The 23,227-nt window shown below is 44.4% G+C and overlaps 1 protein-coding gene across 1 annotated transcript in view; it reads right to left on the reverse strand.

Annotated features, from left to right (window-relative positions):
• Positions 1-23,227, reverse strand: part of LOC119402892 (uncharacterized) — a 55,251-nt gene that overhangs the window by 19,846 nt on the left and 12,178 nt on the right. The window contains exons 3-5 of the mRNA XM_049418300.1: positions 10,914-11,113; positions 10,607-10,686; positions 6,791-6,889 (exon numbers count right to left, since the gene is read on the reverse strand). Coding sequence (XP_049274257.1) covers positions 6,791-6,889; positions 10,607-10,686; positions 10,914-11,113 — 379 coding nt within the window. The remainder of the gene's footprint in view (positions 1-6,790; positions 6,890-10,606; positions 10,687-10,913; positions 11,114-23,227) is intronic.

The raw sequence follows: 23,227 nt of genomic DNA on the forward strand, positions 1-23,227 counted from the left end.
TTCTCCATTAACTTGCGTCCCTACCTCGTCGCAATCTAAGGCCCTAAAGAGAGAGAGAAAACCTTTTATTAAAGATATATGTAAACCAACCATGTGGCAGGGAACCCTAGGCTGTGTCCCTATGATGATCTCAGTGACGACACGTGCCCGTTAAACCAAGGCATGACTGACATCGGGAGACTGAAAACCTCCTGTAAGCACTGAGAAGAGGGAGTCTCCCTGCCTTACACCCTTCTTTACTGGAATTCTGTCGCTGTCTTTATGAAGGACTATGGTGGCTGTGGAGCCGCTGTGGATTCCTTCCAGTATGTTTATATATAGTTCGTTGACTCCCTCATTCCGTAGTGCCTGCATTACTATTGATATATCGACCGAATCAAATGCCTTCTGGTAAACTATGAACGCTACATATAGGGTTTCCTTACACTCGGCGCATTTCTCTATTACCTGGTTGATAGTGTGAATGTGATCTATTGTGTAGTAGCACATACCGTCCTTTTAGGACCAACCAAGATGTCTGAGGACGACGCAGCGAGCTATGGAAAGGAAAATGATAGCTGTAACGTTAAGGGACAAGAAGATAGCAAAGTGGGTCACGAATAACCGGGTGAAATGTTTGAGGCCCGTGTACTTAAATTTAGGTGCGCGTTAAAGAACCCCAGGTGTTCGAAATTTCCGGAGCCCTCCACTACGGCATCCCTCATAATCAATACCTAGTTTTGGGACGTTAAACACCAGTTATTATTATTCATAAACGGGTCTTAATGACATCTTAGTCAAAATGAAGAAGAATAAATAGACATGGGCAGGGCATGTATAGCATAGACAAGATAACCGCTGGTCATTAATACCCTTGTTACACAGAAAAGTTAACCGCAGTTACGACCAACCACGGTTAACGGCGTTGAACCACGGTTAGCGCCAAACACGGTTCGCCGATGATACACGGCGCACAAGCGACCTCGGTTAAAGCGGACTTGCTTTCGCGTGAATCGCTCTGCGTCTGGCGGCAGTCCGGCGTTTAACTCGGCTGTTATTGCCACGTCCACTTTCGCATTCCTTGAGGTGCTCCGCAGAAGACGCTAATTGTTTTCCTAAAGCTTAATCAGACTTTCTGTGGTTCGTACAGACAATTCGTTTTTCACGAACGCTCGCGGAGTACACACGTCCTCCATGGGGGCCGCCATTTTATCGGTTAGCCGCCAAACCGAGGTCGCCAAGCTCGGTCTGGTACAGCCGCGGTGAGCGGCATAATCGCGATTTCGCATACCGCGTAACATAAGCGAACCGCGATTACGAGTAACCGCGGTTACGCTAACCGAGGTTTAGGTTGTCCGTGTCACAAAGGTATAAGACAAACTGACTGAATACCAAGACAAGGCAAACGTGCGAGTGGAGACGGAAATTTGGGTGGACATATGAGATAAAGAGGTTTGCGGCTATAACGTGGAAGCAGAAAGCACTGGACGGAGTTCATTAGCGTAACATTGGAGAGGATTTTGCCTTGCAGTAGGCGCAGTCAGACTGATGACGATGATGATGATGATGATGATGACTTAAATATGAAATGCTAGAATATCACATTCATATACCAATGTATGCGCAAAGTATTACTACTGCTGTATTCACACATTTTTCGCAATATCATGTTTTCCAATAAGCATTTACAAGAAAAAAAAAACAGAACAACGGGACCGATATTTGAGCAAAATATTTACCCAGAGATTTGCTCGCTATAATGCGTCCATAGCTTGTGGTGAACCGTACGACAAAAAATTACAGCAGATCCCACGCACTGTGGAAGCTGATGCAATGCAAAGAAGGCAGCGAGCAGCAGCCTACGCCACATTTTAAACTTAAGTTTTGCTTTGAGCTAGCGTTGCGAGGTGCGTCGACGTCTCTCTGTACTTTGATTAGCTTTGCGCATATCATGGCTTTGCCAAACACATCAACTACACCGACGCCGAAAAGGCAGCTTATAATCCGATGTAACATCGGCACTCACATAGAAGCATATGCGTCAATTTTATCGAAACGTAGTACACGCTACGGTGCGATGATGTGCTTATCATAAGTAGTGGTTGTCGGTGAATATACGCGTATATGTAGCCGAGTTGTGGTCAACTGTTGCCTGCAGATTCATATGATTTAAATCTGCAATGTTTATTAGATTGTTATGCAAGCGGATAGTCAACCCTCCAACCACGACTGACATTGCCCCGACGTTACGCCTGCACAGGGTCTTTCCGCGCTGCACTACAAGCACTGGTGTGGCCCTGCGGTAGAATACTCGACTGGTGCACTGAATACAGGGCTGGATTCTAGCTCGAACCAACATCCTAATTAATGGCAGCCACTCGATATTTCGCTCACCGACAACGATCCCGACGTAACCACAACATTTTCTGCGGCACAGGTTCCTTAGCACTATCACGGTGGGATTTTCAGAGTGTTCTCGCTGTATGCTGAGTTCATGTTGACTCTGAATTACGTATGCCTCATACGCGCATTCCGAATGTGCCTGATAATCGGGTATGCTTATGACACTTGACTGAGGGAAAGGGTGTCATGACAGACGCGCCTGGCGTGTCGCGATATTCACGTCAACAATTGTTAATCGTCTTCGGCACACACTAATATCCTCGCATGCCAATTTTGGTATGTGTCAAGTTAAGGAATTGACCACGAGAGCGTCCAGACGTAGGCAGCTAGATAGATGCATGGATGGACGGATGGACGGACGGAAACGGCCAAAGTACATTTGGTTTCATAAAGAAAAAAGCATGTGGGTTCAATAAGAGAAAAAGCATCATATTGGTTCAGGATATTAGAGCAATGTATTGAAAACCGCTCAAAGGAGAATCGATCCCACAAAACAGCCCCGATGCGTTCAATGCAATCAACATAAGTTGTCTAGAGATACTTCCTTTTCTGCCGAAGCTGCGCTTTCCTAAATGGTTGGTTGGATGAGTACGTCCGAGACACTCTTGGTCGATCAACCGATGACGAACAACCGTCTATTGACACTTGCTTCTTCTATAACTGTCAGCTTCTAAAGATGTTTTATTAGATGAAGAAGCAAAACCATCCGTACTATATAAAATTCTTTCCCCACTGATGTATTTTATGTAACACGGAACGCTGGATAGTGCACTGCTTTAGGGCTAATTGCAGATAACAAATTTTAACGAACTATTTACCAAGGTTTCCGAATGCAAACGATAAATCGGGAGTTTGTGCGCGTTCCCTTACACCATCAGTTTTTCTCGTATTCATCAGCAAGTCTAACACTTTTCTTTTACACTATCAGCTAATTCAAATGTGTGTATTCAGCTGTGTGTATAGCATATCTGATACATGTAAATTATATTGATTGTTGCATGACTGCTCTGCACACAATTGTGGACTTTGGACGACAAGTTTACTTTTAAAGCATATCACCTAGTTTATCTTACGTACATTTATAAACTTGTGCATCTGTGTGTCAAGATCCGTATGCCTTCGTACATCACTCCTGCCCCGTTAGGATATTTTCCACATTCTTTATTTGTGGACGTCGCTCGTCTCCCGCAAAAGGTACCGTTTGTTTAGAATGTATACTCCTTTTTCAAGTGCCGGTTTACACGTAGAGTCATATGCCACGGTCTTGTTTTTGCAGTGCTCGTCATAATATTTCGAGCAATTCTGCGAAGGCCCTTGAGAAATCGCTTTATTTCGGACGTACAGTTCGCAATCTGAAAAATTAGAAAGTTTAATAAAACGTGAAGTACTATGATACGCATCATGTCGTAATATTTGGTGTATTTTTTTAAAGATTAGATTGCCAACCCAACGGAAACCACAGTGAGAATGTGATCACGCAGCTCGCACACATGTTGCTCAATTTCTCTGCTTTGCGTGCGTACTACCTGACGTCACAGCTCTCAAGCAGAGAGAAAACGCAGAGAGAGAAAATCACAGAGGTTCTTCAAGCAGAGAGAAAACGCGCCGGCCGTCTTTGTCGGGTGACAAAATGTCGGGAAGGGGGGCTGCGTCGCTTGAGCAGCACTGGGGTCTTTGCTTATAAGGGCATGGTTTCGCGCGCTACCTCTACTAACATCAGGAGACTACTCGTAAACATGTTGTGCACTCAGCGTTCAAGTCAAGTTTAGAGGACTGACAGCATGAAAAGCACTTCCGTTCCTGGAGCTGCCATGTTCCTTAATATGGCCCAATACGACCTTCGATAATTTTTCGCATGTCACGTAAACGTGCGCATCGAGTTGAAGATGCTATGGCGATTAACAATGCCAAACGCGCAGTCGTACGAGACGCGGGCGCGCCGCAATTTCCAAGAAACAATACCTTCTTCTCAGCGATGGCCGTGACGCCATATTGGCGTCTCGTCATGTCATCCACAAGAAGCACCTGTTTATCTGCTTGCAGGTACGCGCGCTCGCCGCTATTGCTCATCACACGGAAGGGGGGAACACTCGGCCAGGAGAAGAAAGGAGCCGATGAACGGAGTTTAGTGAAGGGAAGAGCGAAGCGAGCGGGGGCCTCTTTCTAATCATCAAACGCATAAAAGTATATTAAGATGGATTTTTGGGAGCCTTCACGATTTTTTGAGGGGGGGGGACTGTGCTTGTTAGATTGCACGCACGACGCGAGTAGTGGAGTTCGAACAAGCAAGCATAAAAACCGATGTGCATCCCCGACGATCACATTAATCACGACTGACGGCAGTACTGACCACCATGGCTGTGCTGTCAGCGTTACTTTTCTTTTTTTTTACAACGCAACTCTTTATACTCAGATAAACTCCGTTAGGCGCCATCAAAACCTAGCATCATCATAAACGCAATAGCTCGGCCGGCACGCGCTCCCTACGTCATCATTTTCATGTTCTACTTCGTTCCAAGAACACGTTCGCCGATTTCTCTGGCATCCGACGCATTAACTCGGGTGGGCGAGAAAACAAGTACATAGAGAGAAAAGGAAAGACCATGAAAGGGATAGAAAGGAAACGAATAGAAAAAAGAGAGAGCAAGAAAAGGAAGCAAGATAGAAAGAAGGAAGCAACAAATGGAGAGAGAGAGAGAGAAAAGGAAGAAAGAGACAGAAAGATAGAAGGAGCGGAACAGAGCAAGCAATAGAAATAAGCAAAAAGCAGATGAAAAAAAAACAGAAAGAGATACAGAAAGAGAAGAACAAAGAGAGAAATAAAGAGAAACAAGGAAGATCGCCCAGCCCCGCTGTTCCTTCAGGCTTGGCAACAATAGTACGAACCGCGTTAACTTTTTATGGGCCCAGGTTCGCCTTATACCGAGTTCTATGTTTACGTGCTTGAGTATTGCGCTCTTTACCGTCAGAACCACGCGACAATACCCAAGTGGAAATCGAATGTGCCCCTAACAGAACTCTTGGACAACTTGTAGTTCATGCGGAATTAGCCTCTGCGTTTCCAAGGAGGCAAGGGTGTTGGCACATACGCATATTGTTAGTATGCAGCATCGCGCAGTAATCTGGTGTTAATTTGTTTGCTGATAACAGTCTGCAAACGCCTTTCGTGAACAGCCAAGGAATATAGCTTACAGACCTCTTGCTGTGGGACAACCATGGCTAGCTGAAAAATACCGCCTTTGTTTCGCGCCTAATTTAACCAATAATTTGCAATTTCTCAGCAAGGCCACAACCAATCATAGTAATTAAATAAAGTCTATGTTACCGCATTCAGTAACACAAAAGAAAAACAACCAATTCTTCTTGCGCCACTTCTCGCATTGAAGGTGCGCACATTATTTTGAACGAAGCTGCCGTTGGATGTTATTTGAAAAATAAGACGGTGTGCTCCGATCTAGATGGCTTGTTTATAATGAATGAGGCTGGGCATCACGCTATTTCTTTTCGCTCCCCCCAAAAATATTGTAGAGTATGTAAGTTTGCTTCATTAGTCAGTCGAGGCCATTGTTTAATGACACAGACAGAACCAGCTTTCTCCCTTCTACAGTTACCGTGGAACATTCAATCGCACTTTATTGTGCGATTAAATATGTCGGACAGATGGGCACGTTCTTAGGTGGCATTTCCAGAGCACTACAACAATATACTAAGCAATATTCAAGCTCATATTGCTCTACGAGACCAGCAGCATTTGCAGTGTGAACGAAGAACGTGTTATTGAAATGGAGATCAGAAATAACGTGCGAGTTTAGTGAATTATTGTTGTTAAAACGTTTGATAGCCCCAACTCTAAGCATTGAACATCAACTTCGTAACCGTGCATTGCCCACAGTCACTTTGCCGTCGACAGCAATTTCATCTCGAGAAATCGCATATAATACTCCCAATCAACAGAAAGCTCTCTTTAGTAAGCATTCTTGTCACACGGCGATAAGTGGACCTGCTCTTAAATTTAGAGTTTCGCATGACGCTTTGCTTTTTTCTTGCATCAACAATAAGCGGTGGTAAGCTCCCTCTGTGGTTCGTTCATTTTCGTCATTTTATTTGTGTTGTTCATGTGTTGTTACTAATAAGCTCCAGCTTAGGCCACAAAGAAAGTTAACTTACCGAGTAATTAGTGCACCACGAGCTCGCAATATGAATTCTTGTAATGACTATTCATTACAGAGGAAGATATAGCTACTTCACATTGTACGTAGTGATTCCTTGATTGGCACGAAAAAAATAGTTTCACTGTTGTTGTTTATCCTAACAATTTAATTGCATGACCAACAGTACAAATAAAGGGACATACTTATAGAAACAATGCCACACAAATAAGTTTTCGCGTTTATATTAGATAGCTTACCTGCATCAGTGTTATTCCATGGATACCAAAGAAAAAACACGCTGCAATTCTTTTCCGTGTACATGAGCGTCATCTTTTGAAGTGGGACTAGTCTGCCGTCTACGTGAAATGAAAAACAGTACACATCAGTGATTTTCTGCCTCTCTATTCATTCACTACTACAGAAGGGTGTTTGACTAAGGTATCCTCAGTCCGATCTCTTTTCTTGGCCTTACGAAAAATGTCGCATTCCTGCGCTTAATTCCCTCCGTTTGCAGTCTAGCAAGTACGAACATGGAAACATGCCACATAGAGAATGACGTGTACAGCGCATTCCCCAAATTATGAAGCTTCAAAGGACTCCGATGACTTAGTGATTTATAGGTCCAGCTGTGTATTGCCAACTGTTCCACACACATTATGTGGCACTTCAATCGCCAAGCGCTCGTGGAAATTTACTTTCACCCTGTGGCAAGGACTGATAAAACCTGATCTGGGTCCGATTGGTAGATTAAGGTAGCTTTTTACAGCTACTTATTCTTTTTACAGCCTCCAGCCCATTCAAGTAATGCATGCCATAAACACATGGCGCTTCTCCGTTTACTAAGCTGGATGAAAAGGTAACCAAACAGTCGATGACCTGCTCGATTTTCGCTCCTCACGAATAAGTTTCTCCTCCATGTGACTCTGCTAGGCACTTTTGCAATTTTCTATAGATCACAACGAATGGTGGTGGACATCCCGCCTAACACTTCATGCGCACTAGTAAATTCGAGGGCATGCTCTCTCCATTGGGCGATATCGCAGGGACGTTCGAATGCATAATGGTCTCTCTTGGTCGATATTTAAAGCGGTCAACTTCTCTTTGCTACGGATGAAATTTTACGCAATACTTTTGCTTTACAATTCCCTTCCGACGTTCATGAGAGATTCTCGATATGATCCTAAGAGATGGCCTGAAGAGAAACTGTTGCTATTGCAATGGTAATTGTGGAGCTTGAAAAATGTGGAATACTGCAAGGAAGAGGAGGAAGAATAAACGTTTATTGCACGAAACGGTATCGCGGTGCTAGTCCCGCGTCTACCCTAGGTGGGAGGTCTTCTCATTCCAGGAACCCTGCGGCCTTCGCTGCCTCCTTGGCCTTGGCGACGAGACGTCGTTATTGGTGCAAGTCCTCTGAGACGAGCTTGGCCTCCCACGTTTCGAAAAGGTCTTTGTTTTTTGACCGGCGTTACAGGCATTCGGCGAAGGCGTTGTTTCTGTCTGTATATTGTACGGGCACGCGAGGATCATGTGGGCCAAGGTGTCAGGTACGCCGCCAATTGGGCAGATAGTCGTGTAATCTGGGTACCGTCTGTGCATTAGCATACCGTGGGTGTAAGTGTTGCTCCGCAGTCTTCTCAGTATGGTGCTGTTCTCTTTGTTGAGGTTTGAATGTGGTGGTGGGTACTCTCTGCGTTCTAGCCTTTGATGTTGCAGTATTGCGGAGTATTACAGAAAATTTTCCTCTCGCCTGTGTACTTCAGCTGTTCTCTAGGTGTGTCCGAATAGTGAAACTTCGAACTGGATCGAATGCCGATGACACCGAGTTGAATTCGAATGCAAACTGGGTACAATTCGAATAGTGTTCGAATAGTAAAGCAACAAAATTTTAAGGCAACCCTATAATGGTAATATTACAATTTATGAAACAGCTCAAGAGATGAACAGCATTTTATTTGAAACAAGTGTTCGCAAGCTTTAACAAAGAGACATTACGATTACTTTTAACCGACAAACCAACACAATTACGTAACCTGAGCCAAACTAGTATACAGCAGTGAATACATCCTTAGAATATTCTGTAACTGCAGGTTGGAATACAGTAGGGATCTCAGTATTCAAGTTGCGACTTTGTCAACAGTTTTTAAATAAAACTGCTATATCAATATTAAACAATATTAGATCATCAACATTATCATAAATGTCGTGTCGAAGAGAGTAGATGGATGACTCTATCACTTCGATGATGGTTGAATTTTAAGCAAAAGCGCCTTCTTCTTGTCATCAATATAGCGTTGATAGTCCCGTAAAAGCTTGGCTGCGTACGTGCTCGTAATCAGATGATTAAACCAAGAAACATTACCCCTTCCTTCCAACACTTCGTTTCTTTGAGTGTTTTTCATTGATGCTTTTTATTCAAAGAGTATTAGAAAAATATTCTGTGTTTATATTATGCGCTATTCCATTCAGTACCTGAATCTAATAGAACGGTATTCGATCCGTTATTCAATATTTCCGAATATTCACACACGCCTACTTTTTTCACGTCTTATACTGTAGATTTCCAACTATGACGCCTAAGCAAGACGCATCCGGGGGTTTTGTACGGCCGAGTTCCGCGAACTCCTGGTCACGAGACAATGCCCCATTCTCTAACGGTCCTCTTGTTTATCGAATGGTCTGCTTTAAACCTTCAACATTAACGACCTGTAAGAACGTTTCTTTCTCGTCACCAGCCAGTTGCTTGACCATTGACCACGTGTTTCCATCCAAGCAGAAGTCGATCGCCTTCGCAATAGATTATGTCCCATGAACGGTGGTCAAGAGGACCTTCCTAATAAGCTGCAAGACTGACGCGGTCGATGTCTTCTTATACAACGTAATCCTTTATCGCAGCATTACAGCAGAAGTCCTAAGGGCAGAAGCCCACACAGTCTTCCTCATACAATCGCAGATATCTTTTTCTGCATTGCTCCACGTGACACAAGCTCACAGCTCACGAGCACCTTGCTGATGGGTGGACGAAAAATTGGATCGAACTTTATTAACCTGCTTACGAAGTGTGTTGTGTTGGTTGCTACTCGTGTCATCGGTACGTGAGCCCACCTCTCATCACTTCCGCTTATGGCATGTTGCCACAACTTCCGGTCTGCAACCATTCGCTTTCATATCGAGATTCTACTGACGGACATGCTACTTCTCATCAATGTGTTTTATATGAGTGAGTATGAACGCAACTCCACTGCAAGGGCCTATTACATCCGTCAGGTTACTCTCTAGCAGTTAGCGGCAGTTAGCGGCAACAGAAGACGTAATACGACAGACATGGCTGGTAGAGCCGCTTTTGGGCAGGTCACCTCGTTCTCAATAAGCTGAAACAGGCTTAGTCAGGGGGTCGGAAAGCTACTATGGCTTTAGAGGGGTTATTTTCTTGTACTTCACAATGTCACTGATCTAACCTATTTGGTCACGCCTGTCGCCCACATTACACGGCCTTCCCTCTTCCGCACGGCGACGTTAGGCATCCAGAGCGATTTAAAATCTGCAGCCAGCACGAAACAGCTGTTTCAGTGCGAGAGTTAAGAATGGCTACTCGGCGCGTAATAATGCATGTTACAAAATCATGCCTACTCTCGTGCATCGCTTGGATATATTCTTTTCACTTGTAAGTTGTCGCTGCAAATATTTCGCCAATTTACTTACATTTGCCGTTACAATACTTGCGCAATTAGTGTCTGTGTGCTGTAAGAAGTTCGATGCAATTTACAAAAGCATGCTAGAAACTGTGCCCTTCAATCAAGAAGTCTTGAGTACTCTTGTTGAATCAACTTTTAAAGGATTAAACCACCAACCTACCGCCATGTTTTAGTAGGCCACATAAATAAGAACTGTATTACTGTAAACAAAATATACAATTCCTGGATAAAGCTCATGCCACCCTTCAGTGAAGTAAAAACCGTGATTAATGAAACCAAAATCGAATAAACCTTAAACTTTCATTTTGTGTTCATCTCACTTGAAGACAACCGAAAAGTTCCACTTCTCGCAATCCGTGTAAGAATCAGCACGCTCACTTGAGAAGACCCAGGCGTCCATAGATCCAAGTCCGCCACCGCCTTCTGAAGAGAATTTCCCGTAGCAAGGCATACGCACCCTAGAACATATTGAAAAAAAGTTTGGGCATTAAAATACTCTTTAAAGCAGGGTTTGGATGAAGCTCTGCGCGTTTTACTTTCGCGACATATTCAGAGAAATGATTAAGCAAATACAATATATGTACGTATAGTAACAGAAAACTATCTATTTTCCGCAAGTATTCTTTTTGCACGACGTTCTCACATCGTTATTTTTTTCAGGCCAGTAGTGCCTACGTCTACTTACATGTCGTCCATTATCATTGTGGTCCACCAGAAGAGGAAGTCCTCATCGCTAATGTTATATCTGTTATATTTCTTAATGAATGTACACTTCTGCGTCGTGGTACAATCAGTACAGTTGGACTCTTGCGATTCCTCCATTTCTGTCATGTTGTCCGTGTAATTTTTCCAGTACAACCATAACCTCTGAGTTGTGTTGAATACCTGTATGTATAAATGACAGTATTTAATTATTCCTGAGGTTCACTGCCTTCTATGGAGTATACAATACTTACATACAGGATGCCGCGTCATAAAGATAGCGTACACGGAAAAGAAATGTATTATCGGATGCATAGTATTCTTCATTGACCAAGGCATAACGCTACATTCTATAGCATTGAACAAATCAATCGTTTGTGATACTACGCAATATGATTTGTGTTTTAGTAAACTGTGTTCCTTATGAGACTCACGTTTGATTATCACATATGCGTGAATGCTGTTTTGTCAATAAAGACTCGGTCCATTAGAAATACATCAATATTTGTGGATTTATTCATTCCAACACTACCTCTATTATAACCTCTTGCAACGAATAATAACAATTCATAAAGCAAAATGGACAATATTGAGCATACACACAACGCAGAAATCATTCATTGGAATGCTGAAAACGGCCAACCTTTGCCGAAATCGGCGAAAGCACCAATTATCCTATAAGTGCTGCGCTGCGCTTCAACAGCCTTAATGCTGGACTTTTTTATTCCTACTAATTTTCTCTTGCAATATTCAGTTCGCTTGAAAAGAAAGGTTCGTTTATTCATGAAGATGCATTTTAATTCTAAATTTTTTGGCATCCATGATTACAACTGGTGCAGCATATAGGATGCGATTTATACACGCTAGTATTTAACCATGTCCAAGTCTAGATATTTTTTTTTTTTCGCAAGAGGCACCACATTCCCGTAGCGAACTGTAAAAGTGCCTGGCATAATTGATTGCTTATATAAATACAGGTAACAGAAGTTAACGTGGTAGCTCAGAAAAGACAAATGTTCATGAAAAATTTGGGGGTCCCTTAGCTTCGCCTTTAAGAGTTGAACGCGATAGCGAAATCCGGCCCCTAGCGCGCACTTCAACCACTAAGCGCATACTTATTAATGTGAGTTGTACAGGATGGTACATGTTTTCGATCTAAAGGACTTCCCTGGGCTAGAGTCGAGACATATTTCTCACAGTGCCTCACAGATGGCAGCACCTTATCTAATGTTTGCTGTTTGCTTGATCAACGCCTCCTCTGGAAAGAAGGCGTTGGCTTGATATGTTTTCCGCTAGATGGACATAGTTGTCCATTTTTGGAGCTGTTTGAAAGTTCGTGTGTGTTTTTAGCGGCGATGGCCGCTCTATCGCCGGTTTTTTTCGAAGCATGGCGTCGCGAAAAAAAACGTAGTTTGACGGCCTCACTAAATTGCCGAATGGGCTCATTTTCTTCGTGACACCTGTCGAACAAAAGTCGTTAAGGAGACTCCTTCCACTACATGGCATTTATGTACTGTTTTTCCCGAAGCAGTTGCAAGTAGCATCGTGGCTTTGTCCGGGACCGGATGGCTTAAGTGCTGCAGTGTACAATGCATTCAAAGACGTGATCGTGCCTGTTTTGGTGGCAGTATTTATTGACGCTTTTGAAAATAAACGTTTTACGCCATCCTTCTTGTCAGCTCACGCAGTTTTAATACCAAAAACAGAAGATCCGATGAAATTACAAAGTGTGACGGCATATAGACCAATTAACTTAACTAACGTAGACTATAAGATACTAATGAAGGCGTTGGCAGAAAGATTAGAGAGCTATGAAGGAACTGGTTGGCCCCCACCAGACATGCAGGATAAAGGGAAGGAAAATAATGACAAACATACACAAAGCATGATCAATCCTTGAGTGCTGTGACATGATGAATCTCAATGTTGCCATGTTGCAAATTGACCTTGAGAAAGCATTTGACCGCGTGCAACATGACCTGCTTCTTTCAATACTCGAGTGTGTGAACGTTGGCAGTTTGATATGTGATGGAGTGCGAATGGCTTACAAAGGATGCACAGCAAGACTGGTTGTAAATAAATCGGTGGGTTAGCGTATACACGATTTTATTTTCGATTCATGGGCGCCGCCATCTTGGGCTGATAAGCGATTGTTTCGCCGGCTTTCTATGTCGTAAATGAAAAAATGATGGTCATTAAATGTTGAATGTACCGGCCCAAGAGTTTTCGTGCGTGCGAGGTCACCGTAGCACCGTTTGTTTATTTGATACGGATACAAAACTGCAGCGTTATCAGTCCAAGATGGCGGCGCGTGAGTGCGTCCGTAAAATGGTGTATACCGGTGCTTCGATCAGTAAGACAGGGATGCTCACTATCGCCCCTACTATCGCTATTTGTATTGAGCCATTCTGTTTAAGCGTAATTAAGAACACCTCGATACGCGGATTTTATTTACATAAGGCCGAGGCTAGCCTTCTTGCTTACGCTGACGATATCGCAGTTTTCTGTACCAGTTATGACAGTTAATGCATGCCGTCAATGCCGTGAAAAGTTTCTGTCAAGTAAGCGGTAGCGCCGTAAATTGGGATAAATATCCTGGTTTATGGCATGGAGAATGGGACGTCACACAAAGGTATTATGTGAACATTCAATGGCAAGAAATGCAAGCAAAGTACTTAGGAGTGCCGCTGAAGAACTACAGTGGCAGCGAGTCATATTGGAAAAAAGAAAACAGAGGTGTTACGAGATAAGACAGAGAAATGGAAGGGTTGGGGTATGTCAATATTCGCGCGGGCCATAGCGTGCAACTTGTTATCTAGAAAGCAAGCTATGGTACGTATCCAAGTGTTACATTGCAGTAGAATAAACGTACGAAAAATACACAGGACATTTGCGATCTTCATTAGGAGCCATGTCTGGGAAAAATCAAGTCGCACGAATCTTTTCACGAAAGTACGAGATGGGGGGCTTGGTTTAGCTCATATGTACATACGTCAACTCGTCAATCGTTTTCTTTTCCTACGTGATACAGATGACCCTTTTCTGAGGACAGTGATGCAACTGAGGCTGTGTGGAGTCTTACCGGGATTCATAGTTTCGTCACAAAGTGTGCAAGGACCCATAAGGGGCTATCTTCAAGAAGTTGTTTCGTCATTTCATTTCTTGTAAGTGCGTTTTTCGTTTGAATACTTGACTCGGGTGTCACGTAGAATATCGTATAAAGACCTTATTGATATTTTATTGCTTGTGCAGTTGTACCGTGAGCTTCATTCCGCAGACCTAGGCCAAGGTGTACATAAACGCGTGAAAAGAGTGCTCGTAGCACCAGGAGTTAAAACATTTTCCTTTAGGTTGCACACCGGCACTTTATCAGTTAAAACATGGTTGGAAGATACAGAATTATTTGTACCATGGGGCCCAGATTGTTTGCAATGCAAAAAACCGGAGACCATTGAACACGTTTTTATAGACTGCTGGAGTGGGGTGTTTTTCTGGGATATATTACAAAGATCTCTGAAAAAGAAGTTACCGTTAAGTTTACACGGAATCTGGTTTCTCTCCGTTGAAAATTAAGATGGCGTACCTTACGACCTTATTATGCTCCTGGGCCTGTATAGCATATGGCAAACTCGAACGGCCTTTCACAATGCCGATGTGGAAGTCAGACCTGTTCGTGATTACTTTCGCGAGTGTGTGTCTCGTTTTGTCGAAATGCAGAAAGTGCAGATGGAAGTACTGGAGTGGGTTTCTAGAGTGGAGTCGTCGCTACACATGCCAAAGTTTTAACATGCAGTCAGCTAACAGCTGATGGTGTATCATTGTACTGTTTCCTGGTTTACGATTAGTGTGTGAAAAGACTTGTGTGATGCAATAAAGAAAAAAACATCATGGCTTTGTGGTAGAACACCTGCTTGCCATGCAAACAGGCCGGGTTCGATCTTTAATGCGACCGCAGGTTTTTGTTGTTTATTTTATTTGCACCTTTCTCGATTTTTCAGTCATGGACGATTTTTCGCTCACAAGCTACGTAGCGATGCCGACGGCGGCATTTCTGCAAAACGAGCTCTCTAACGCTATCGCGTTAAAAGATGTAGGCGCTGGAGCCAACATAGGCAAGGGGACCTGTCTTCGTCACGGCAGCGACTGCGTTCCTAGCAGTATTTTCTATGCTTTGCTTCCTCTTCCCCAATCTCAAATGATGAGGGGGATAACAACGATCATTCACGCATACGAGGGGCAAAAAAAGAATAGGGGCAACTGGTGTATAATGTGGGTTCCTGCAATTTTGATTTTCTTCTACCTTTTCTTTTTTGTGTTTCTTTCCGGCATGCTTTAAAGCACCGAGCCCTTATTTGGCGTTCCAACTTCTCTATCTTAGTAGTCTCCTCCCCTCCCTTCCTTTAGTCCGATAGGTTGCACACATGCTGTCTCTTATTCTCCTGAACTTCGGAGGCGGGGGCCGTGAGCACAGCGTACACAAGGGGACACCTTGCAAAGGCCGGCCGTTGCTGCGCTGACGAAGTCAAGGCTGCCTGTTCAGACGTTAGCACCAATGTCATCGTAAGTTTACCGATCATGTAATCGCGTCGCAGAAACCTTGAGCCACCAGAGCAAATTGGTAATACATTTTTAATATATATATATATATATATATATATATATATATATATATATATATATATATATATATATATATATATATTGATTTTTTGTACATGTATGTTATCGTTCACCAAGAGTTTCTGCATAAATCTTTAAGGTTGTTAATCTATTTATTACGCTATTCTATTTAAAGTATTGATTAAGCTATTCCTTCATGGTATTGGAATTTAAAAAACCACTAAACTTGTCACCAATCCTCTAACGGGGATGTGTGAGCCACAGTTAATACGTGAACAAGATCATTGGGACAGCGCTCTTTGCTCTCGGCCAGCTTGGACGCTACAGTAGTAGTAGTGATTTCGAAAGAAATGACGGGTATTACTGCAATACAAAAAGACCACGGCGCAGCATAGCTGCTGCTGTTTTGTCCCTGTGCCTCTCTCGCCCTAAGCCACGCCACCTGATCCCCTGCGGCGAGGCGTCGCAACTACGCTCGCTCGTAACCTCACCGCCACGGTAATACATGAATGGCCCGAGGATTCACAGAAGCTTCAACCGCGCTTTGTCACTCAGTCTCGCCATCTATGGCGCGTTGGCTGGGCCTTCTTTGCGTGCGCTTCGGCGAAAGCAAAACGCTAAATCCATTACCGTTGACCTGACGCCACTGCCCCTATCTATATTGCTAATGTAATTATTTACACTGCCGGTCAGCTGGCACTACTATCCTTATATACATTCCTGATGCTTTGCTTTACAGTGCCAGACTCGTCCCTGCCAGTGCCACTGTCAGGCTCGTCCAGAGCGTCGGTGCCTGCGCTGTGGTCGCCGGCGCTATAGATCCTAGAAAACACAGCTGCTGACCTCCAACGCATACACGAAGGAGAATTGTAATATCGTCATCATCAGCTTGTCACGTGTCCTCTGCAGGATGCGTGCCTCTCCCAATATTTTTCAACCCACCTTATCCTGCGGCAGCTCACCCCATTAGGTGCCTGCAAGTTTGTTAACTTTGTCACTACAGCTCACACTTTGTCGTGCAAGGCCGCAGTTGCCTTTTCTTTCTATTCATTCCGATGTTCCAACTGACCATATGTTATCCGCCCTTCACATGACGTGACCTCCAAAGGGCTATTTTTTTTAATGTCGTAGAATATTCCGTAGGCTCTCCCTGTTTGTTCTGTGATCCACTGGGAGGCGGATGCAACCCCAGCTGAAGGCATCTAGGTGCGCAATCTTGTACACGTCCTATGATAGAGCGGAACGCAACGTTACGATAGAACAAGAAAAGAGCCTATATGTGAAGGGGAAGGACCCCGGAAGAACTTGTGCATCTTGGCAGCGCAGTGGAACGAACACAAGAGAAAGGAACACGTAGACAGGACGGGCGCTAGACATCAACTGAGAATTTATTAACACAAAAACGATGAAATTGTACAGACATGCGCACAACATTCAAAAAGGTGCAGACGGGGTTACTAACACTGATATCTGCAATGTCGCTTCAGATACTCTGTCTCTTTTGCATGCAACGCCAGTGATGGCGTACTCACGCACTTGTCAGCTTCTAAACTTATACAGCATGCTTCGTAGATTTCGCGCGCTTGCTGAGCAGCAAAGCTGCGCAAAATACGGGTGCCCTCAAAATACGGGTACCCTCCTTTCTGTTGTGTTCGTTCCACTGCGCTGCCAAGATGCACAAGTTCAACACCCACCAACTAGCCCAAATTTCCGCGTTGAATACCACGGAAGAATGTGTGTCATTCTTATTTTCTGCTGGGGGAACGCTGAATGAATTAGGAAATATTTTGAATGAATCAAGAAATATAAAAACGTTATAATTGAATATGGATATTTCGGGGCATCGTAGGTGGCAGAGCTCTCTCTCTTTATATATATATATATATATATATATATATATATATATATATATATATATATATATATATATATATGTGTGTGTGTGTGTGTGTGTGTGTGTGTGTGTGTGTGTGTGTGTGTGTGTGTGTGTGTGTGTGTGTGTGTGTGTGTGTGTGTGTGTGTGTGTGTGTGTGTGTGTGTGTTTTACACTCCTGTTCACAGTTTAAGAAAGAAACAGCTAAGCACTCCACATCGCCCCAAAGAATAAGCGTCCAACTTCTGCATTTGGGAATACTTGCCGATTTCATTGACCATATTCGGCTTCGCTGCGCCTTGATTCAAATTCCGGCACTTTCTTGTCAAACCTCGTCATGTCCTTCGATGATGTATATATTGAGTTACGCGAAGAATTCATGTTTTCTTGAAAAATGTGTACGTCGTATTTGGCACGCAATACAACTTTCTAATGTTAGCAACTGCACTCAAGTCTATAAATAAAAAGTTGATTAGGAATTTTTTCATAGTAAGGCCAGTCACTGTCATTTTGATACCGGAAAACTATTTCCACCTCGACATCGAGTACGTGTCCGAAGAGGAATGGAGTTTGACTCTCAGATTTTACAAAAATCTGTATTGTATGTAAGAAACACCTTTCGTATATACTGACCAATTGCATTCAGACATTCACACTTCATAAAGCATTTCCTGGATAGCGCTGCATGTTCGCGCATCTACTTTGTCGACATTGACAAGGCCTACGCCAGTGTACAGCTTTTTCCTTATTGCATTGAGTCGCGAAAATTCGTATCCCCAGATGTGGGTCACTCTGCTCCACCAACTCTCCACGGACAAAACAGCGGTTGCTAGTTTGTCGTAGTCAAAGCCGAACCGGTGATGATGAGGCGAGGTCTCAAGCCGCGATGCCCAATGTCGCCGCTGCTATATACAGCTTGTTGCGCACGGTGTATCTTCAGAGTACGCTGCTGGCACGTAGGCGAAGATTGTCGCTCCGTCACAGGATGGCGGGATGGTGGAAGTATGATAAGCGCTCTCGATGCTTGCGGACTTCGTGTACCCAGATGAATTGTTCTGATGGCTGATATCCTGTGTGACCGGGAGCACCTCGTATAATTGTCGGCGAATGAACTAGGCGATTCTGCATTGAATATAGAACATGAGTTCTGCAGAATCCCCCAGGGTGGCGGAATGTTCCTAAGGGAAAAAATTCACAGCAAACCGTTTGTAGCCCTGACTACAAGTCAATCTCCTCGGATTTCTCAGAAAGAAAGCTATTTGCTAAATATTCATCCTGGTCCGGCGATTCAACCCCTAACCAGCGCCTTTCCAGAGTGGTCGCTCTGTCAAATAGGAATGTGGTGAGTCTTTCAAAATGATTTTCAATATTTGGCTGTCCAGCACTGGTAATGAAGGCTATGGGTTTAAAATTTGCAAATAATCTTAAAGATAGGTGGAGATTGCAATGGATCTTGAAATTTCTTTTAAACAATATTGAACTTTTTTGTTTCTTTTTGTACATATATGCTTATTTGTTGATATCTGGTGTCTACAGAGCATTGCAATTTTGTACAAAAATAGAAACCACTGCTTTACGGAAGCCTAACTAAAATTGTGCGCGTGTAACAAAAACCCGCTTTTCTTGTTTTTCATGTTTGTCGACATATGGAAAGTGCCACTTCTGAAATATTTACTTTAATACACAAAAAAATAAATGAACCTAGACTCCTAATTCTTGTTCCAGTGAGGCAACAGCTACTGATTACCATATGCCAGAAATATTGTTTGATTGTACCTCATAATTCCCGAGAAAAAAGTGCACAAGCATCACAAAAAGCTGTCTTTAAAAAATGCAGAAATCTCGTAGAAGTACACCCACATTTACTGTCAACGTTTCAAGGAAAAGACCAGAAATATTGTTCACACCGCGAGTACCCAAGTGTGATAAATTTTCGCAAATATAAAGAAATTTTGCATGAGATGATTCAAAGTTTTAAAATAGAACTTTTTGGGCAATCCAAGCCTCACCACACTTTAGGATAACCAGGAAGGCAGCCATTGGCTGCGCGAATGTGAATTAGGTAAATTTGTGTTAACGTGACCCTTCCCACAACTTGTAGAAATCCACATAACTGATTCGTTTCGAGTACATTTGTCGTCATCCTAAAGGAACTTGCCAATTTGCAGTTATGCATATTTAGTGTAAGCCAAGCCATGGCGCCTTGCTGGTATACCTTTCGCCGCATAAAACGTATTTGTACCGTGGCGATTGCGTCGGAGTGTGACGTCTCGTAATGCAGCATTTTAACGACGGAGCAGTTAAAGAGACCACCCTGTCATCGTCTCATGTCTCGCGTTGCCCTCACGCAGGTCCCACGACTGATACTCATAAGCCGAACAGGCAGCACGTTTGGAACGTCTGCGCTTGCTTGTCCGTGAATGCCTGCTTCGCTAAAGGGCTAATTCGCCTTTCCGAGCCAGCGAAGAGACATCGAAACGCCAGCGTCGAGAGTTAGGCAGAGATTTACAGAAGAGAGAAGCGGAGGCGAAACGCCAGGGCAGGGACTTAGGTTGTCACAAAAGTCGCGTATGTTTAACATTGCCTGCGCATAATGCCCTAAGGTACGTCATGAAAAAGGTCTTTTCTTTGTCTTTTTTTCGCTTACGCCCAAGGCGAAAGCGCTCTAATTCTGCTCTAAGAATGGTGTGCCGTGAGCGTACGTGCGCCGCTTAGTGTGTGTTAGCGTGAGCCGTAGGACGAGCACCCGAGCTGCGTGCCTGATCATGTGTTCTTGTTTTGTCTAGTATGGAACTGCTTGCCGTAAAGGTCACCGCCAGCAGAGCCAGAGCCTTAAGACGTGCATCCGAATTACGTGTCAGATCATGTGCTTTTGTTTGTGTTTTGTCTGAAGTACCGGACGTTCTGTCCGACCCACGTCTCAGATCATGTGCTTTTGTTTTGTCTATTATTAAACGGCTTGCAGTAAACGTCACCGACGGCGGAATCTGAACCACGGGACGTTGTATTGATGTATCCGAGCTGCGTCTTAGACCGTGTGCCTACGCGACCGCGTGACTGGTGTTTTGTCTGTGAGCTAATGGTTCGCCCGTGAAAGACACCGAAAGTGAAGTGTGAACCATGCCCGGTAGCAACCAGTGCCTACGTCACCGTTTCAAGGATGCATCGACACTACACTAGAAGCTGGGACCGGCAGCCGGAGAAACGTATAAAAAACGGCCCCATCCTGTGCTTCATCAGTCTGCTCTGCGCCGGAGAAGAGATCCACGCTGGGCAACTCCCGGGACACAACGCAGCCACCTAGCACCCCCGGTCATCGTCAAGCCGCCGCTGACCCATCTCGCCAGCTTCGACGGTCGCTCATGAACGGCGCCGGTGTTGAAGGACTCTGCTGCGCCCGGTTACGTATGTCAATCGCTTGATTTAGTGGACTGCTACTCTAATTGTTGGTTCAGCTCCTGGTGTTTGGTCATCCATCCGATATTGCTCATTGTCACTGCATATTTCAACTTTCATGCATGCGGCACTTATTCGGAATAATTGTGGAATGCATAACTAATTCACCTTTGTTTTCAAGATAAATGTTCGGTTATTGTGTAAATATCTTTATCTTTGTTTAAACACATTAATAAAGCTTGTTGTTATTTGATTGGAGGAGGCCCTTGACTCTTTCATACCGGCGATTGGCGCAAGCCATACACATGAGGCCCAACCCCCGTGCCACATCTTAGGAGAAGCTTGTGCTTCGGCCCCGAGTCGTGACATTATCTGGCGTCCGCGACAGGACCTCTGGTGCAAAGCAGCCACCTTGAACGGGTCAGGAACCTTGGCCAATTATCTTTTTTGTGCACTGAGAGTTTTGTATTGTGAGCAACGGCATCAAAGTGAAAAACCTGCATTGATAAGTGCACGATCGCTCATTTGCGTGCCTGATTTTCTTTCACTATGGAGCTGGAAAAGCTTGCATCTATCGGTACTGAGCTTGGCCTGTCAGGAGCGGAACTGAGGAAGTGTATACAGGAGGAGCAGGCGAGACAGCGTGAGGAAAGAGCCTTGACACCAGAGGCAGGAGAAAGAGAGCGAGAAGCAGCGGAGAGAGAACACGCAGCAGCACTTAAAGCAAGCGAGTGTGAGGTAGAAGCATTACGTCTTAAACTGCAACTTCAAAAGCTGAGGAGAGGGAATGATGTTAGTGACGTTAGCAGCACTCAAGAGAGGGATGCCGACATCGGCTTGCGGTTTAATGCGAGCAAACTCCTCATCGCATTTGATGAAAGGAAGGATGATCTTGACGCGTACATACGCCGTTTTGAAGTGGTGGCCCGAAGACCAATGGTGAACTGTTTTGAGCACATGCCTAAGCGGGGAGGCATTAAGCTTTTTTGGGAGATTATCACCGAAAGACGCTTCGAGCTACTCCAAGGTCAAGGCCGCTCTGTTGAAGCGCTTTCGATTTACCGTTGAAGGCTCCAAAGAGAAATTTAGGACTGCAAAAGCAGCGGATGGCGAGACCGCGGCGCAGTTTTCGGCTAGGTTGACTCACTACTCTGACCGCTGGGTCGAAATGGCTGGGATAGCGAAGGACTACTCGTCACTCCGCTAACTTTTGATTCAGGAACAATTTCTGAGCAGTTGCCACCCAAATCTGACACTTTATCTCAAAGAGAGAAAGGCTAAGTCACTTGAAGAAATGTTAGGACTGGCTGAGCGCTTCCTAGATGCACAAGGGGGAGCTAACCTTGCAAAAGCAAAAGGAGATGGACGAGAAGAAGCAGGAAGGAAGCTATGAAGTAGACAGAAAAAAGGGTAGCCAAAGAGCATCGCCGAAATGCAATCTTTGTTGTAATTTGGGACACCATGGAGCACAATGCAAGAGCAACTTTGCAGGTACCCAGGGTCCTGTTTGTTTTAAATGTGGAAGGAAAGGGCACAAAGCAGATGCGTGCCAACATAGAGCGAAGGAAAAGCCTCAGGCTTCATGTATATACTCACCCGGCAGGGTAGATAAGAGAGAAAGCATCTACGATGGATACGTAGAGTTGAAAAATGGCGACAAGATTCCGGTGGTGAACGCAGTTATGCAGATACGGCCGCAATTCTAAGTCGAGGGAATGCCAGTTGCTACAGGCACCCTTTCCGGGAAGCCCGTCTCCGTGTTACGCGATACGGGAAGCAATACAGTAATAGTTAGGAGGAGCCTCGTCGAAGACAAAGAGCTCACAGGGGACAGCAGTCCAGTACGGTTGGTGGACGGCACAGTGAAGATGCTACCCGAGGCTCGAATTTACATGGAGACCCCTCATTACACGGGCACCATCACTGCACTTTGTATGCAGGAGCCCTTGTACGATGTAATTCTTGGGAACGTAAAAGGCGTGCGAGCTGCGGACGACCCGGCAGCCGCCGGTGGAGGACTGATGAAACAACAGCCGACGGAAGAAAGGGCGACCGCCGCAGCCGTGACTAGAGCACAGACGAAAAGAGCAGCGAAGAAATTTGAGAGGCTGAAAACGCCTGGCGCTGGAGATGACACCGAAGCAACGAGTGCGTACGCAGAGGCACAGCGAAAGGACGAGTCGTTGCGTCACTGCTTTTCGCAGATCGCCAAAAAGCTAACGTGCAGAGATAAGAAAAGCGCCATCGAATTCAGAATTGAGAAGGGGTTCTTATACCGCACGTTCTCACAGCCAGATGGGAGATACGTGAAGCAGCTGGTTGTACCGAGGGAACATCGGGAAGCGATACTGAAAACTGCCCATGATGGAGTATTGGCAGGACACTTAGGAGCACAGAAAACGAAATTC

This window comes from Rhipicephalus sanguineus, chromosome 8 (assembly GCF_013339695.2).
Source record: "Rhipicephalus sanguineus isolate Rsan-2018 chromosome 8, BIME_Rsan_1.4, whole genome shotgun sequence".
In the NCBI taxonomy this organism is placed as follows: Eukaryota; Metazoa; Arthropoda; class Arachnida; order Ixodida; family Ixodidae; genus Rhipicephalus; species Rhipicephalus sanguineus.